This window comes from Mytilus californianus, unplaced genomic scaffold (genome assembly GCF_021869535.1).
Source record: "Mytilus californianus isolate M0D057914Y unplaced genomic scaffold, xbMytCali1.0.p SCAF_8, whole genome shotgun sequence".
NCBI classification, from domain to species: Eukaryota; Metazoa; Mollusca; class Bivalvia; order Mytilida; family Mytilidae; genus Mytilus; species Mytilus californianus.
The window spans coordinates 25,403,084-25,420,444 of NW_026262734.1; the positions used below are offsets into that span (position 1 = coordinate 25,403,084).

A 17,361-nucleotide genomic window follows, 5' to 3' on the forward strand; every position below is an offset into this window, starting at 1 on the left:
TATTTACCTTTAGAACTGTTTGTATGTATGTGTAATGTAGAAGGAATAACTTTGGACTATATTTACCTTTAGAACTGTTTGTATGTATGTATGTATGTGTAATGTAGAAGGAATAACTTTGGACTATATTTACCTTTAGAACTGTTTGTATGTATGTATGTATGTATGTGTAATGTAGAAGGAATAACTTTGGACTATATTTACCTTTAGAACTGTTTGTATGTATGTGTAATGTAGAAGGAATAACTTTGGACTATATTTACCTTTAGAACTGTTTGTATGTATGTGTAATGTAGAAGGAATAACTTTGGACTATATTTACCTTTAGAACTGTTTGTATGTATGTGTAATGTAGAAGGAATAACTTTGGACTATATTTACCTTTAGAACTGTTTGTATGTATGTATGTATGTGTAATGTAGAAGGAATAACTTTGGACTATATTTACCTTTAGAACTGTTTGTATGTATGTATGTATGTATGTGTAATGTAGAAGGAATAACTTTGGACTATATTTACCTTTAGAACTGTTTGTATGTATGTGCTATGTAGAAGGAATAACTTTGGACTATATTTACCTTTAGAACTGTTTGTATGTATGTTTTATGTAGAAGGAATAACTTTAGACTATATTTACCTTTAGAACTGTTTGTATGTATGTGTAATGTAGAAGGAATAACTTTGGACTATATTTACCTTTAGAACTGTTTGTATGTATGTGTAATGTAGAAGGAATAACTTTAGACTATATTTACCTTTAGAACTGTTTGTATGTATGTGTAATGCAGAAGGAATAACTTTGGACTATATTTACCTTTAGAACTGTTTGTACGTATGTGTAATGTAGAAGGAATAACTTTGGGACTATATTTACCTTTAGAACGGTTTCATTTTTTCTAAGATGGAGTACAGCAACAACAGCAATTTCACTGTTAGTTTTTACAACAGTATTCTTTTCTTTAGTACCCATCACTAATGGTGGAATCAAAAGTTTGACATTATCATCTGTGAGATTTCCCCCACTGGATAAGTGTGGGATAATCTGTGTCACTAACTGTTTAACATCATTTGAATCATTTTTCATTCCCTGAAATAAAGAGCAATGATTTTAACTTTATAAGGGATACATATTAATCTTATTTGTGAGAGATTAGTGTTCCTCAATCTTTTCTTTTCTATTCCTTCAAAAGACTGGGTAACATGTTAAAATGCTGTTATTGTTTCACATGTAAATTGGTTAATGTATAGCAAAAAAAAAAGGTAAAACAACAGCAAGCACCTTTATTTCTAAGTATTCTTAGGTCTCTCAGAATTTTAGATCTTACTTTTCATTTTCACTGAATGCATTGTTTTTATTGATATTTGTTAGCTACATAAACTCTATGGATAATGAAAGAAAAATATAAAGAAATGTCATTGTGTATTCATGGTTATCTTTAAACAAAATAAATAAATATTCATATGTATCTATATCATTGCTTTACCCATTTTTAAGGGAATTAATAGTTGCAAGTGTTAAACACTATGAAAAAGTATCAAAAATTCATAAGCAGAAAAGACTGAATGTTGTTCACTTGTGAGTCAATTGTACTACACAAGGAAAGTGGTAGCTATAGTAACCTTTTTCCATCCATTACCTAATATTCAAAGTTGATTACCTTGATCAGACTAGTTAGTAGTTCTGTTTTCAGTTGACCTTTGGACTGTTGATATATCAGAAGATATCCCAAACATCTGTATCCACAGAGGCATAAGGGAATCTGTAATATGTAAGAATAATTAGAACCAGTACGTGGTCTCATCATTTTCAAATACTGTAAATTCAGAAATTATTGAATGCATTTATTATTGCGATTTTGAAGAAAGGACATAAATGCGAGATCAATTATTGCGATTTTATGAAAATCTGAATACAGATATGTGTAACAGATGTCAGAATGCAAGTTCTTATTATTGCGATTCTTACCCAGTTGCATTATTTGGAAAAATAAAAACCTTGCAATAATTTCTGAATTTACAGTACCTCTAACATAATAAAAGAATAAATTCATTTTTTAAGGCACATAATCTTAATATTGACTGACCCATTCAAACTATGATACCTGTCATGAATATGCAGGAAATGTTTGAAAAAAAATATTAAAGATACCAACTTATAATTTTGTAGGCTAAATGCATGTTTGTAACCGGACATCACATTGTTAAAAAATAAGTTGATTCATTTTTACTCATCTTACAGCTTTCCTGAACTCACAGAAATATTTCATCTTTAAAAAGTTTCTGGTCCTTACAAAATAGAAAGATTTATACCACTCTGAATGTTTGTGCCCTTACAAAACAGAAAGATTTATACCACTCTGAATATGTGCAGTCTGGAAATTTCATCTCATCATTAATTGTTCAAGAAAATTTATTTTTAAAAAGATACTGATATTTTCAATAACTGCACGCTCAACCCTATCCCTGATACATCAAGTTTTTTATTTCTCTAAATACTGATATTTAAATGCAATTTTCAAAGTCATAGGTCCATAAACATTAACAAATGGGTAAACACACAGGTATGCTGCCTTTGTAATACATTGGTAAACATTTCTTAAAATTGGGAGAGGGGCACTAAGAAATATCTTGTGAAGATCAGGAGTAAAGGTACCTGTGATCCCTTGAAATATCTTGTACTTACCCTATCAGATGTAGTTAAATCCAGTACTGTTTTAGTAATATTATCTTCAAACTGTTTACACAATCTGTCAGCTGATTCCTTTAAAGCTACACCTAATGCTATTCCTTGACCATGTTTTACCATCCAGTCTTGACTAGGATCTGAATCTAAATCAGAAATCAAAAACCACTTCCTGTTACTTGTATTACTGTGGACTCATTATAATTCGTGGGATACTAATTTTCGTGGATTTCGTGGGGAAAGATTAACCACAAATTCAAATGTTCAACAAAGTACCAATTTTCTATAGATTTGAATGCAGACTCTGGCAAACCACAAAATAAAACATCCTAGAAAAATCAATTAGTTCGCAATCCATGAAACTTGGTATCAACGAAAATAATTGAATCCACAGTATATCAATTGCTGCATGTAAGGTACATGTATTTCTAATTCAGAAATGACTAAAAACAGATGATATTTGTGGGATAGTTTTGCAACATAAATGTCAACATATTTTTAAACAATAGTTTACAATTTCATTTTGGAAAAAAGATAAGCAGGATTAAATGTTTGCAAGTAATTATATCTCTGCAATGCATGTTTCAAGAAGGTATGACTTGTAGTTCATGATACATGTAACAATGCGACCAATATGTAAAAACCAAAAAATTTGCAATGTTTTATTAAAGAATCATATATTCATATACTCTTCAAATTAAAGAAATTTTGACAAAACAAAATCATTTTATTTTAGGGCTAATGTTGTCCTAAATTAATCCTCCTACTTTGATATATCAGAACAATGACTTTTATAATACAGATATAAGTAATGTTTGTAAATAAGCATTATAATATATATATAATTCCATACCTAACAAATGGCTAATCATTACATCAGTAAGATCTACATCAGAGAGGGACCCACACATGGCCCCTAAACAGGCTGATGCTGCACTTCTGGTAGTTTCTTCCTGGCTACCGAGCATGCTCAGTAAAGCAGAGCTTGCTTGTTTCTTTAAAGGTTCAGCCATCTTAGAACCAGCACCCGTTAAACAAAATCTTAATGCCTGAAGCATTGTGTCTCTAAAAAACAAAGATAGCACTTCATGAATCTTGAATTGTTTCTTTCTCCATTAGAGCAACAAAATGTTAATTGAACTGCACAAGTCCTTTGCCATAAAAGCAGATTAGTTAAGCTTTTTGCCCTGAAATATATGTTCCACGTCAAGAATAAGAAGTTAAGTTTCTATGAATTTCAACTTTTTTATGTTCATTGTTTAACAAAAGTGAAGATGTAGTGATCATTGTGAGATGTCTTAGTTAAAGTTTTGTAGAATTTTTTTTTATAATGCCATTATTGATTTTTAATTTTATTTCAATTATCTATTGACTTGTGAGGTTTTCAAAGTTACAAAATGTTAGTTTTTTTCTCTTTTGCATAAGGCTGACTTATTGTATATACTGTGCATGTATAAACAGAAGGATATCAATATGCCTCAAATTTTTCCCTGTCCATGAACAGGTAAAAAATACTGGTAAAGAGGACCTACCTTACTCCACTTTCTGTAGCATTCTTAATACCATTGAGTAATTCTGTAAATAATGGATCCACTCGTACATGTATGATTATCAACTGTCCTAAAGCTGAAGCAGCTTTCAGTCTAACTGATCGCTGGGGGTCATTTAATGCCTTTAAGAATGTTGTCTGTAACTGTGGCAAAAATGGCTTTAACATCACACCAACCTGTCAAAATATAAAAAGCTTTAACTTTATATCACCCTACAAAAATATGAATGGCTCTAAATTGGTTTAACTCATCCAAATAAAAATCCAATTAACCTTTCTAGGTAAAAATTATCCTTATCAACAAAACTTCAAAACAGAACTTGAAAACTGCTGCTATGAATACACTGTTATTCATAGAGATATTTTTGTGTCCCATTTAACATTTCTAAATGAACAGACATGAGTAGAAATGACAGCTATTCAATACAAGTTTGATGTTTTAAATAATAACGGGACGAAATTCTGCAAAAAGAAGGAATCCAATGTATTTTATATCGTTTGATACAATGTTAAGATGAATAACGAAGGGACAAGGATCATGTGTTACACACCTTATTTATTTATACATTTTGACTAATAAGTAGTTAAACTTAAATTAGAAAAGAATCATTTTCTCAATCAATGTATATATTTTAGTAAATTCATTAAAGCTGCTACTTAGGGCTATTCCATCAAAATGTATGTGGGAGGGTAGGACAGTCAGGGGTACTACTTGTACAAGTAATTTTTATTTACTTGAAGAAGTAAATAAAATATACTTATACAAGTTAATTATATTGTTTGAATAATCTCCCCTTAATTTTCTAAAAAATTTACTTGTATAAGTAAATTTTTTTACAATCCCACAAAAATTCTCAAGTTTTGAGATGTAAAATCATGCCTTTAATAATTTTTCTCAGGTTAGCTCATAATTTTTGATAAGAGTTCAATGTTTCATCTCATTAATTTAACAAAGAAACTGATTGAGCAAAGATCTTAAGTATTTGCGCAAGGCCTTCAAAAATTGCTCCTTGGGGGCTTGTAAATGAGCAGTGTTCTAAAGATAAAAGACAAATGAGATTTTCATTGTCCATGAAATTACACTTAAATGAATAGTAAAGACATCTGCAAAGGACAGACAATTCAAAATTCTGTTAGAGCAAAGAAGTTCTAAGAATTCAAGAAAAGACGATAGGATGACTTTTTTACTTGTATAAGTAAAAAAATCTGAACGCCTAAGGGACATAACTAGGCCAAAAAATAATTTACTTATACAAGTAAATAAAATACACTTGTATAAGTATCCTACAAATTTACTTATATAAGTATATTATAATTACTTCTTCAAGTAAATAATAAAATGCTCCGCAGGGCGCAGCTTGATACGACCGCAGAGGTCGAACCCTGAACAGTTGGGGGAAGTATGGACACAACATTCAAGCTTGATACAGCTTTGGATTTGGATTGTGATTAAATATTTGACACAGCATAGGTTTCTAACACAGATTGAATGTGGTCTAAGAACTTAAAAATTTTAAATTGGACATTCACCTATTATGGTCCAATATCCAAAATCTAAATACATGGTTAGATTCAGCATATCAAAGAACCCCAAGAATTCAATTTTTGATGAAATCAAACAAAGTTTAATTTTGGACCCTTTTGACCTCAATGTGGACAAAGTTGATAACGGGGCCCAAAAATCAAAAATCTAAATACATGGTTAGATTCAGCATATCAAAGAACCCCATTTATTCAATTTTTGTTGAAATCAAACAAAGTTTAATTTTGGACCCCGATTTGGACCAACTTGAAAACTGGGCCCATAATCAAAAATCTAAATACATGTTTAGATTCAGCATATCAAAGAACCCTAAGAATTCAATTTTTGTTAAAATCAAACTAAGTTTAATTTTGGACCCTTTGGACCTTAATGTAGACCAATTTGAAAACGGAACCAAAAATTAAGAATCTAAATACACGGTTAGATTCGGCATATCAAAGAACCCCAATAATTCAATTTTTGATGAAATCAAACAAAGTTTAATTTTGGACCCTTTTGACCTCAATGTGGACAAAGTTGATAACGGGGCCAAAAATCAAAAATCTAAATACATGGTTAGATTCAGCATATCAAAGAACCCCATATATTCAATTTTTGTTGAAATCAAACAAAGTTTAATTTTGGACCCCGATTTGGACCAACTGGAAAACTGGGCCCATAATCAAAAATCTAAATACATGTTTAGATTAAGCATATCAAAGAACCCTAAGAATTCAATTTTTGTTAAAATCAAACTAAGTTTAATTTTGGACCCTTTGGACCTTAATGTAGACCAATTTGAAAACGGAACCAAAATTTAAGAATCTAAATACACAGTTAGATTCGGCATATCAAAGAACCCCAATAATTCAATTTTTGATGAAATCAAACAAAGTTTAATTTTGGACCCTTTGGACCTCAATGTGGACCAATTTAAAAACGGGGCCCAAAATCCAAAAACTAAATACACGGTTAGATTCAGCATATTAAAGAACCCCATGAAATCAAGAATAAAACCCCATTGAAATTGGTCAAGAAATAAGCAATTTATAGGAAGTATCTTCTTTTGCACAATCCTGTGCTATTAAATATTTCTTGCTATTGCGCAATACTGTACAATTGACAATTTCTTGCTATTGCGCAATATTGTGCTATTGGATATTTCTTGCTATTGCGCAATACTGTGCAATTGAAGATTTCTTGCTATTGCGCAATACTGTGCAATTGAAGATTTCTTGCTATTGTGCAATACTGTGCAATTGAAAATTTCTTGCTATTGCACAATACTTATTATATAATAATTTACACATCCTGTTTGGTGTGTATCTCCTACCATATCATTATTATTTGATTTTAAATATAAATCAGAAATAACCAACTTAAAATGGAAAATTTTAAAAGAAACAAAAAAGGAAAAAAAGAAAAAAAAGGGAAAAAAAATAAATCCCCCCCCAAAATTTTTTGAACCCCCATTATGATTCATCACCCCCAAACTCAATCCCAGCCTTCCCTTTGTGGTATGGTACCTTGCAGTACAATTTCAGAGAGATCCATACACTTGAACACAAGTTATTGTCTGGAAACTAGAAAAAAATGTGTTTTTTGGCCCCAAATTCCTAAACGTTTAGGGCAATTACCCCCAAACTCAAACCCAGCTTTCCCTTTGTGATATGGAACCTTGTACAAATGTAGTACAATTTCAGAAAGATCCATACACTTACACACAAGTTATTGTCATGAAACTAGAAAAATGCTTGTTTTTTGCCCCTTTTTTGGCCCCTAATTCCTAAAATTTGGAGGCAATTACCCCCAAAATCAATCCCAGCATTCCTTTAGTGATATGGAACCTTGTGGTACAATGTCAGAGAGATCCATACACTAACACACAAGTTATGTCTGGAAGTTACAAAAATGCTTATTTTTGGCCCCTTTTTGGCCCCTAATTCCTTTACTGTTATTACCATAACCCCCAAAATCAATCCCAACCTTCCTTTTGTGGTATTGAACCTTGTGGTAAAATTTCATAAAGATCCATTCACTTAAACTAAAGTTAGAGTGCGAAAACCAATGTGTCTTCGGACGACGCCGACGACGACGACGCCGGACGACGACGACGCCAACGTCATACCAATATACGACCACAAAAATTTGTTTGCGGTCGTATAAAAATTACTTGTACAAGTAGTACCCCTGACTGTAGGAAGGAACTTTCAAAATATCCCTACAACCAAGAACCATTTTTTAGATAATTTTGCATAATGGTAATAGACGCATACTGAAAAAAGACCCATGACCCACATTCAATAATTAAACTTCCCTTCCTACCCTCCCACATACATTTTAATGGAATAGCCCTTATACATCTTGATTCAATGATAGATGCATACAAAAGCTAATTTACAAACAACTTTGCATCAGACAATATGTTTAAGTCTACAAATGTCTTTATGACTAATTGTAAGGATAATTTTTTAAATACAAATTTGGAATTGGAACTTTTTTTATCTGACCTAGATATGGTTAAACATTCAAACAAATGGCACCCATTTCAATATATCAGCAAAATCTTTAATCAAAAATAATACAGAGCGCTTTTAAGATATACCAGTAATATGACCCATTTTATGCAACTGGTATCATGACTTTCTGAACACCTACCTTAGTCAGTAATTTAGTTAATGTGTCCAATACAGCAACTTTCAAACTCCATACAAATCTATCACCAAGAATACGAATCAGGGGACCAGTTATATTTAAAACAGAAACTTTTAGAGCTTCAGCATTGGTAACATCAATTAATTCTCCCAAACCAACAGCAGCCTGTTCCTTCAGTTCCTGTGTACCGCTTAAGATTCCTTCCCTAAATATTGGCAAGACTGGTGTGATTCCCTGTAAATATAGGAAGTCATTAAGGAGTTCATGAAAAAGAATGACACTTATTTCTATTAATTCAATCCTTTACATGAATAAATTCATTTCATTTGGCATGAGACCAAATACAAGAAATTAAATTTGTGAACATTAACACTTAAATAAACTGCAAGCATATTCAAGCACTTCCTTACATGTACTACTTTCCAAAAGATGTTGATAGTAAATTGTTGCTATGTTATTTATCAAGTTTTTATTTTTAATTGCATTTTATCTGACTCTTGCAAAAATTCACATCCTAATGATGAATACAATATTTTAATTCACCTAAATGGATGAAATTTCATAGTCCAAGAACAAGAATACCAATACTTTTACAAAATTATCTCCAATACAAAACATAAGACGTCTGTTTACCTTTTTAGGAATACTAAATCCTGGAAGTTCTGATCCCTCCATATCAGACACAGCATACTTAACAGCTTGTCTCACATCTGCTATGTATTGTAACATTTCTGTGGCTTCTATTTTCTGTAATAAAGTATAAATATACCTGATAAACTGTCAGAAATTTACTTATTAAGGGAGCAGCTTCTCAAATAATTCAGCCAGACCATATCAATTTGTTAAAAATGATTTAATAAAATTTGGAACTCTGTTGGAGAACTTTGGTAACAAAATTGCCAACTATATGGTAGACATAGTAACCTTTCATAAATCATTTAGATGTTATATTTTTGTCCAATGAATAAGGAACCATTACCGTAGTCACTAAGGACATACACAATCATGATGCGATCTACAAATGATCAATATAAAAATCTTGCCTTAGTTACTGCAGACGATACTCCCATGATGCTATTTACAAATTATCAATATAAAAATCTTACCTTAGTCACTGCAGACAGACACTCCCATGATGCCAGTAATATTTTGTTATTTTTTCTAATAAACAGTGCAATAAGTCCTCTGAATAATTGCACCATGTAATCTGAATAATCCACATCTGTGTATTCACAGAACTGATGAAGCACTGTAATGGCTGCCCAACACAGGTCTTCTTGTTTCTGACTAGAGGCTGATAAGAGTTCTGTAATTATGATTCTCACACCTGTATCATCTTTCACTGATAACACCACCCTTTTACAGTACTCCATCTCCTGTTAAATGAAACCATATATAAAGATACAAGGAAAACTGCCTCAACAAAACTGTGTACACCATAAAAACATGCTGTTTACCAACTTATTATTTCTCAGGTTTATTTGGTGCGGTTAACCTTTAAGTCCACTTTGTGATGATTTACCCATTTTGATGATGTATTCATATGAGAAAAGATAAACACCTAACCTATTTTTTTTATGATGCAACCTTAAACAGACATATATTTTTTTGGGGCCTAATGATAAAACGTTATCATACATGAACTGTTAGAACTTCCAGTTAAACTTTGACAACATAGTGTTCAGTCTTTTTTTTTTCTGTACTACACTTTTTGTTGACTTCTTGGAGGAAAAACCATTTTCTATCATCAGCAAAAATAGGACAATTACAATATTCCTTAGATTTAGATTTTTGTCAAAATCAAAGATAAGGAATATGTAAAAAATAAATAAATAAGACCTACTGAGGGTTCATGATCAGACACACATATTATTTTTCTTGGCAAACCTTAGATTAATTCTGTCATGGCATAAACAAACCTGAGCCTCCTCTGGTGTATCCCATTTCTCACTTAATGATGACAGTAATGCAGGAAGTATTTTAATCAGGTATTTAGTTAATGTTTCTCCAGCAACTGATGACAAAAATGACAAAGCTTTTGTATTCACTGGTGATGCTGTTAGCTGTAAAATAATAATCACTGTTTTCAATTTCTTCTTCAATTACAGCGAGTAAGTTGCCAAAATGCCAAAATTTACAGATAAGATGTGTATAAGACGAATTTAAATTGTGTTGGAAAGTTTAAAGAAAACCAAATGCAAACACTTTATGTGAAAGCACTTGTATTAAAAATACTTTCAACTTCATTGACTTCCTTTCCCCAGTGTCTGCACACTTTTATGCAACACACACTTTCATCTTTTATTTTTAATTGATAAAAGAAGTTCTTTTAACTGTATCTGCACATCTCTGGCAGTAAAAAAATCATTTCTTATTTGAAGCCTATTTTTCGAAAGATATGTATATTTAATATGTACTCGGTATTCTAGAATAGGTGATACTGCACAGATAAGGCAAATAATTATAAAAGTCTTAGGATTTGCGAAATGATACTAATAAAATCTTTTAGTAGTATCATTGAGCAAATCTTAAGACTTTAAATATAAATATATATGTATATATTACAGTGCCTCGTATTGTCCTTAATATCACATTTAACAACAGACAGTCATAAAATATAGTCTATAAATGCAGGTTTATACAAAACAATCTATTCATCACAAAAATATTAATGTTTATAATGAATAATTTTGAATTATCTCCCCTTTTGATCAATTTTTACCATAAATGTTAGTTTTGAACCATTAATCCTAAGATCGTGTCTGCTACATTGCAGATCTGTTCAAAACTTTGTTTTGAAGTTTAGAGTAAAGAATCAATGCACTTATATGTAAATCTTTGGTATTTTTTTGCATTTGCCAAGATAAATACAATACCTGATTTTATGAAACTACTCAAATTTGCTGATATATAAGTAATTAAAACATTAGAATAGCTATGGTGTGATGACAATGCTTGCTTTAGGGGTAACAAACAAGGCACTTGTTGCTAGTATTACCCTTGGGAAGGTCTGAGACATAGGTAATCAACCCTCTTGCAGGGGGTTCTCCTAATGGAGGAGTGAGTCAACAGAAACCAGGCTAAGCTGGGAGTTACAGCATGTGATGTCTGTAGACTGATGCAAAGCTTCCAGTTCTAGTTGAAAGAGACTCATTACCAGCAAAAGTAGTACAATTCGCAAGGTGGTCCAAGGGCCATAACTCAATTCAGACTACTCTGCCATCACACCTTTAACTTTTTAGATGTTCGATGCATGGTTTATAACACGGAAACAAAATAACTGTGGAATGTTGAATGGTAGAGATGTGTACATTTTAGAGAAAAATGAGCTTTAAATTGTGGAATTCAAGATCAAACAAATTAAAGGTAATAATTTAGACTGTACTGTAATAACTTTCAAGTCAGTCTCTTAATAGCAATGAGGACTAGTTAGTCATTCTGTTCAGGCGCACACCAATGATCTCAGAATTTGAGGTTTGGTTGGTGGGTGGGTGGGTGGTTGGTTGGTTGGTGAGCCTATTTATTTAGCATAGCAAAAGGACACAGATTTAAAAAAAAAAAATGTATGCCAAAATATTTTTTTCAAATGTAAGGAGGGGGGACATCATGCTAAACTGTAGCCTTAATCAACTCCTGCTTTTATCTGATCAATGCATCATCAATAATTACAGAATAATTCTGTGCTGTAAAAAAAAGGCTAAGAAGCTACCTGATATTAAGTTTTACCTGTGGTATCAAGTATGGTAGAACAACATAACTTTTAACTGTCATGACTTGTCGTAATCCATCCAAAGCTCTCTCTGCTAAGTCATCATCATCCTGTCAATACAATAAAAAAAAATTATTAAAGTGAATATATTCAATACAGAAAAAAATTTAAAAAATATAAAACACAAGATAGATTGTTATATTGTACTTACAGGTTACAGTTTCAATTTTGGTATTTGAAAAAAAAAACAACAACAAAAACAGAGTTTAAAAGTGTGGTTTTGCGAATTTCAAAATTATAATGGTGAACTCAGTATTTATTGTAATCTAAACAAATGAAACAATCTAATAACAGAATAATAATCACCAAAACAGTTCCTGGTCAACTTTCAGTGAGCACAACTCATGAAAGACAATACAGTCACTTTTACATGTACAGTTTGGTTAATTTGTGATGTCTCATTAACCCATATTTCCTTTGACGATATGACCTTTATGCCATTCCTGTATAAATATGACTGTTCATTTTTGTGTTGCTCACTAGGACCATTTTCTATTCCCAGTGCCATAGGTTGTGTTTTACAAATGAGATTTTTTTTAATGTATGATTTATACCTACCAGTTTTGACAGTAGATAAGGTAAGATCTCATCAAGTGCTCTAGGACCAATATTAGCATGGAGATTTTGAATGTATGATTTATACCTACCAGTTTTGACAGTAGACAAGGTAAGATATCATCAAGTGCTCTAGGACCAATATTAGCATGGAGATTTTTAATGTATGATTTATACCTACCAGTTTTGACAGTAGATAAGGTAAGATCTTGTCAAGTGCTCTAGGACCAATATTAGCATGGAGATTTTGAATGTATGATTTATACCTACCAGTTTTGACAGTAGATAAGGTAAGATCTCATCAAGTGCTCTAGGACCTATATTAGCATGAATATTTTTAATGTATGATTTATACCTACCAGTTTTGACAGTAGATAAGGTAAGATCTCATCAAGTGCTCTAGGACCAATATTAGCATGGAGATTTTCAAATGTATGAGCTGCTGCATCTCTCACTGCAGGTAATGGATCAATCAAGGCTTTCCTCACGGTAGGAATCAAGCTTTCAGCATACACAGCCACCTGAAAACAGTCAAAAAGATCAATACATAATCACTGAAAATTAGGGATCAGCATACATGAACATCAAACAGTAGGGGATCTGTAGACGTGTTAGTAACACATCCCAAGTGTATATATCTATACATATATATATCTTCAGATTTGTATAAGCTGGTAAACATAGTTGATAAATGACATATTCCTGATGTGTCTTTTATCATTCTGCACCCAATAGTTCGATAAGTACCTGTACATGTACTAATATATAGTTGTTTGACATTTTGAAGCTATTTACTACTCCGCACACATGGCTCATATCAGTGGCAATGTCTACTCACCTTTAGATGACCACTGAAAAGTCATGACATGCAAATAACTTTTTAGACCAGCTTGCAAATTGCAGAACCCAAAAATAATTTTTCAAGGCCACTCACTTTTTCTTTTTGATGACTTAGAGTATAAAGCAAGAATATGTGTTCATTGGACACCATGTCTTGCCCAAAAACATATAAGTTTCAAGTTGATGTGACCACAACATCATGGTAAAATACCTTAAACCAAAACCTATAAGATACAGGACTGACAGACAGAACAAACAGACCGGAAAACCATATCAAATACTTTTTTTATGACAGCTGATGGACTGCCTGAACCAGTCTTTTCAAGTTTTGCTACAGATGTTTAAAGCAACACACAACACCACTATTTCTTTGAACTATAAATTAAGTCTTGACTGACATTCTGCAATAATTGTAGATTCAAATATTGTTGTGGTTATTGAAATCTTTTAAAAGAAAATTTATTTACAGTATAACATCTTTGTTCCATTTACAGAACAAAAAATAAATGGGAAATTGTTTATACATGATCCTGGAGTCCAAAACTTACGACTAAGATTGATTATAAGTCATGAACAACTCAGTATACTTACGATCAATCTTAGTCATAAGTATTTTTGTGAAACCAACCCCTGAACTATGAAGTTACCAAATTATGAAATCAGTCCTAAATTAAGAGAAAGTTTCAGGTTGATTTAAGGATCAAGAAGTAACCTACATGATCTCTGCTGGTAGATGCCATGATTTCTGTCAGACCAATACAGACACCTTGCCTCTGGTCAGGTTGATCGGAGTCCAGCCCATGTTCTAAGATGGGTATAATCTCTGGTAATACTCTCTCACCTAACTTCTTAACTAAGTCTCCTAATGTTCTGGCAGCAACCTACAAGGAATTATAAGATAATACATACTATATATATCAAGGGATATTTACCCCTTTTTTAATTATATGCAAACATATATATAATAGTGATGAAAACATCCCTCAGCCCTCTCCAGTGTGAACATATTTCGTGTTAATTCATGAAAACAGTTTTGTCTTTTAAAAAGAAGTATTGTCCTAAGAAGGTTGTATATTACACATTGGAATGGTTCAGGACATTATTTTATATTGAATTTTCCTTGGAGTTCGGTATTTTTGTTGTTTTACTTTTTACATTTTGTCCTTTAATCCTTAATTGATTTTTTGTATTGACCATTGATGTTGTTTTAAAGGTTAAACAGTTTATTAGAAGTAAAAATATACCTACTGCAAAATTTGTGAAAATAAAAAAAGAATGTATACAGTACTCAGCCCTAAGATAGTAATTATCATACAGATTTAAAAAGTGAACTGATAATCATAAAATATAATACTGATATGAGATCCTACTCATGTTTGGAAGGTAGGAAGTGTTTACCTGTCTTTTGTCATGACTGGTACTTGCTAAACATCCAAGCAACAGAGTAAACAATGTTCCCAGGATCTCTCTCAATGTCTGTGGAGTGTGAGCCACAATGATCTTCCACACATGAAGTGCTGACTGGCGGACAAGTAGAGCTGTGTCAGATCGACCCATGTACAATCCTGCCAGTACACGAGCTCGTCTTTCCTTTCCTAAAGCCTTCATAATTGCCTGAAAAAAGCCACTTTCACAGTAAATTTAATGTTTTTTAAAACAATTCCTATTCAGTTATATGTGCATCACATAAGGGCTATTCCAGAAAAAAAAAAAACATTGTGAGGTTGGAAGGCACTTTTTTTATGACCATTACCCATACCATTGCATTTTACTTTGCATACATAACCACATAATTTGAACTTCGTGACCTGCCCCCAACCATACAAAAATAATTCAAGTGCCATCCATTTTTTTTCTCTGAAATAGCCCTTAGATAAAACTTTGAACTTATACACAAACAATTTTATATTCTGATTTTCTAAACTTCAACAGATTGCAGTATTTGATAAACTGCCTTTTCATGTATAAATATTATCGCTTACAACTATATTCCTAAATGTTACAATTCCTTCAAAGGATTCAAATTTGAAATACTTGAATATTTAAAAGTCTATGAAAATAGTTGTGGGAGTTTTACCTTTTGAGAAGTTTCTGTTCCAAAGTTGTCATCGTCATGAGCTGTTTCTGTAGTCATCTTACCAGTGACACCTATATGATAAACATACCGGTACGTAAAAATATCATAAGACTAGAAATTTTACGACCAAGACACCTTAAAAAATTAAATTCTAACAATAGATAAAATCAGGTTACTATTTCATTTTTCATTATTTTTAATTTTTTCTACTTTTTGATTATTTCTGAACTTTTCCAACATTTAGCAGCTTTGAAAGCCTATTCCAATCCACAAGTCTTGTCAGTGGTCGCCCTGTCACATCTTTTTTTTGTTATTTGGAGAATTTGGCAGATTTTTGGTAGTCTCTGTTAAATTTATTCACAACATTTCAAGACTTTTATACCTAGACGTATTATAATATACAATATATAAACTTTACCTGAAATACGATATAATAGATCTCCTAACAACTGTACAGAACTATATCTAATTCTCCAATTATCATCAAATAGTCCTTTTTCTAATTCTGGTAAGAGTAATTCTATAGATTGATCTGCATACAAGTTTATAATTCTCTGTCCAGCCAGTAGGGCAGTCTCTCTTACATATTCTGATTCATCTGCTAAAGCCTTCAAATATCACATTATAAGTTGTATAACAGGTTTCAAAAATTTTGACAAATATGTTTAACCCCACCACATTCTGTATGTCCCTGTCCCAAATCAGAGTCTGCTTTTTCCCTTAGCTGTGACAGTGTCTGATGACACATGAAAACCAGACATTATTTTCTATCTTCTTTATCAAATTTGAACAAATACACATATTTTAAGTATCCAGTATTTTTCCAATTATCTAAACCTCCTCAGTGGCATTGTACCCACCTAAAGTGGAAAGGTTGTGAGTTTTGATCCCCGGCTGTATAAAACTAAAGACTTCAAACTGGTATTTGCTGCTTTTACCCTGAGCATATGGCATTAAGGAGTATGAGCAGACTAGTCGGCTCAGTGTCAGAATAAAGTGTTTAGGTAGGATGACATGTCTTCCTGTGGACTGATAAATCACAAACTAGCATGTTAAAAACCTGGATTAGCTTGTTGGTCTAGAACAAAGCAGGGTTCATACTCATATTGCATCACATGTTCTCGCCTTGAATATGCATTTAATTTGCCACTGGACATCAAACAGCCATCATCATCGAAATTATAATGTATATCGACCAGTACTTGTAGTAAGGATGGATTGATTCAGAACCTGATCTCACCTGTAAAATGGAAGGAATAATGGGTCCAATGTACTCCATGAAATCATCTTTGAAGACAGAAGGTAAATATATGTACAACATGATGTAGCCATCCCTGACAAATGGAGGGATGTCTATTCTCTCAGCTGTCTGTATAATACCAGGCATCAAACGGTTCAACTCCTTCTGTCCTAAACCACCAATAACTTCAGCCAAACCTACGAACAAAATTAAAACATTTTAACAACTAGGCACTTCAACCATACCTAAAAAAAATAGAAGTTCTGTGCGCAAAGTTAAATAAAAAATATACACAAAGCCTCAAGCAAAGTCAAGGATTTTCTAGGGGAACCTCCCCACCCCAAATATAAATAAAAGATAAAAAAAAAAAAAAGGTGCACAGTGGGATTCTGATAAAGTTTTGATAAATTCTGATTTTGGGTTTAGCAAGAAAAGAATCTTGCCTTGCTGTTCATTTATGCTTATTAAAGT

General features: G+C 32.2%; 1 protein-coding gene across 1 annotated transcript in view; it reads right to left on the bottom strand.

Annotated features, from left to right (window-relative positions):
* Nucleotides 1–17,361, bottom strand: part of LOC127712515 (eIF-2-alpha kinase activator GCN1-like) — a 76,107-nt gene that overhangs the window by 3,031 nt on the left and 55,715 nt on the right. Inside the window, exons 35-50 of the mRNA XM_052218990.1 lie at nucleotides 16,891–17,087; nucleotides 16,069–16,258; nucleotides 15,651–15,721; nucleotides 14,972–15,187; nucleotides 14,290–14,454; nucleotides 13,093–13,254; nucleotides 12,136–12,228; nucleotides 10,329–10,472; nucleotides 9,516–9,785; nucleotides 9,043–9,156; nucleotides 8,413–8,643; nucleotides 4,216–4,409; nucleotides 3,537–3,748; nucleotides 2,684–2,829; nucleotides 1,659–1,760; nucleotides 875–1,087 (exon numbers count right to left, since the gene is read on the bottom strand). Of these exons, the coding sequence (XP_052074950.1) occupies nucleotides 875–1,087; nucleotides 1,659–1,760; nucleotides 2,684–2,829; nucleotides 3,537–3,748; nucleotides 4,216–4,409; nucleotides 8,413–8,643; nucleotides 9,043–9,156; nucleotides 9,516–9,785; nucleotides 10,329–10,472; nucleotides 12,136–12,228; nucleotides 13,093–13,254; nucleotides 14,290–14,454; nucleotides 14,972–15,187; nucleotides 15,651–15,721; nucleotides 16,069–16,258; nucleotides 16,891–17,087 (2,720 nt within the window). The remainder of the gene's footprint in view (nucleotides 1–874; nucleotides 1,088–1,658; nucleotides 1,761–2,683; nucleotides 2,830–3,536; nucleotides 3,749–4,215; nucleotides 4,410–8,412; nucleotides 8,644–9,042; nucleotides 9,157–9,515; nucleotides 9,786–10,328; nucleotides 10,473–12,135; nucleotides 12,229–13,092; nucleotides 13,255–14,289; nucleotides 14,455–14,971; nucleotides 15,188–15,650; nucleotides 15,722–16,068; nucleotides 16,259–16,890; nucleotides 17,088–17,361) is intronic.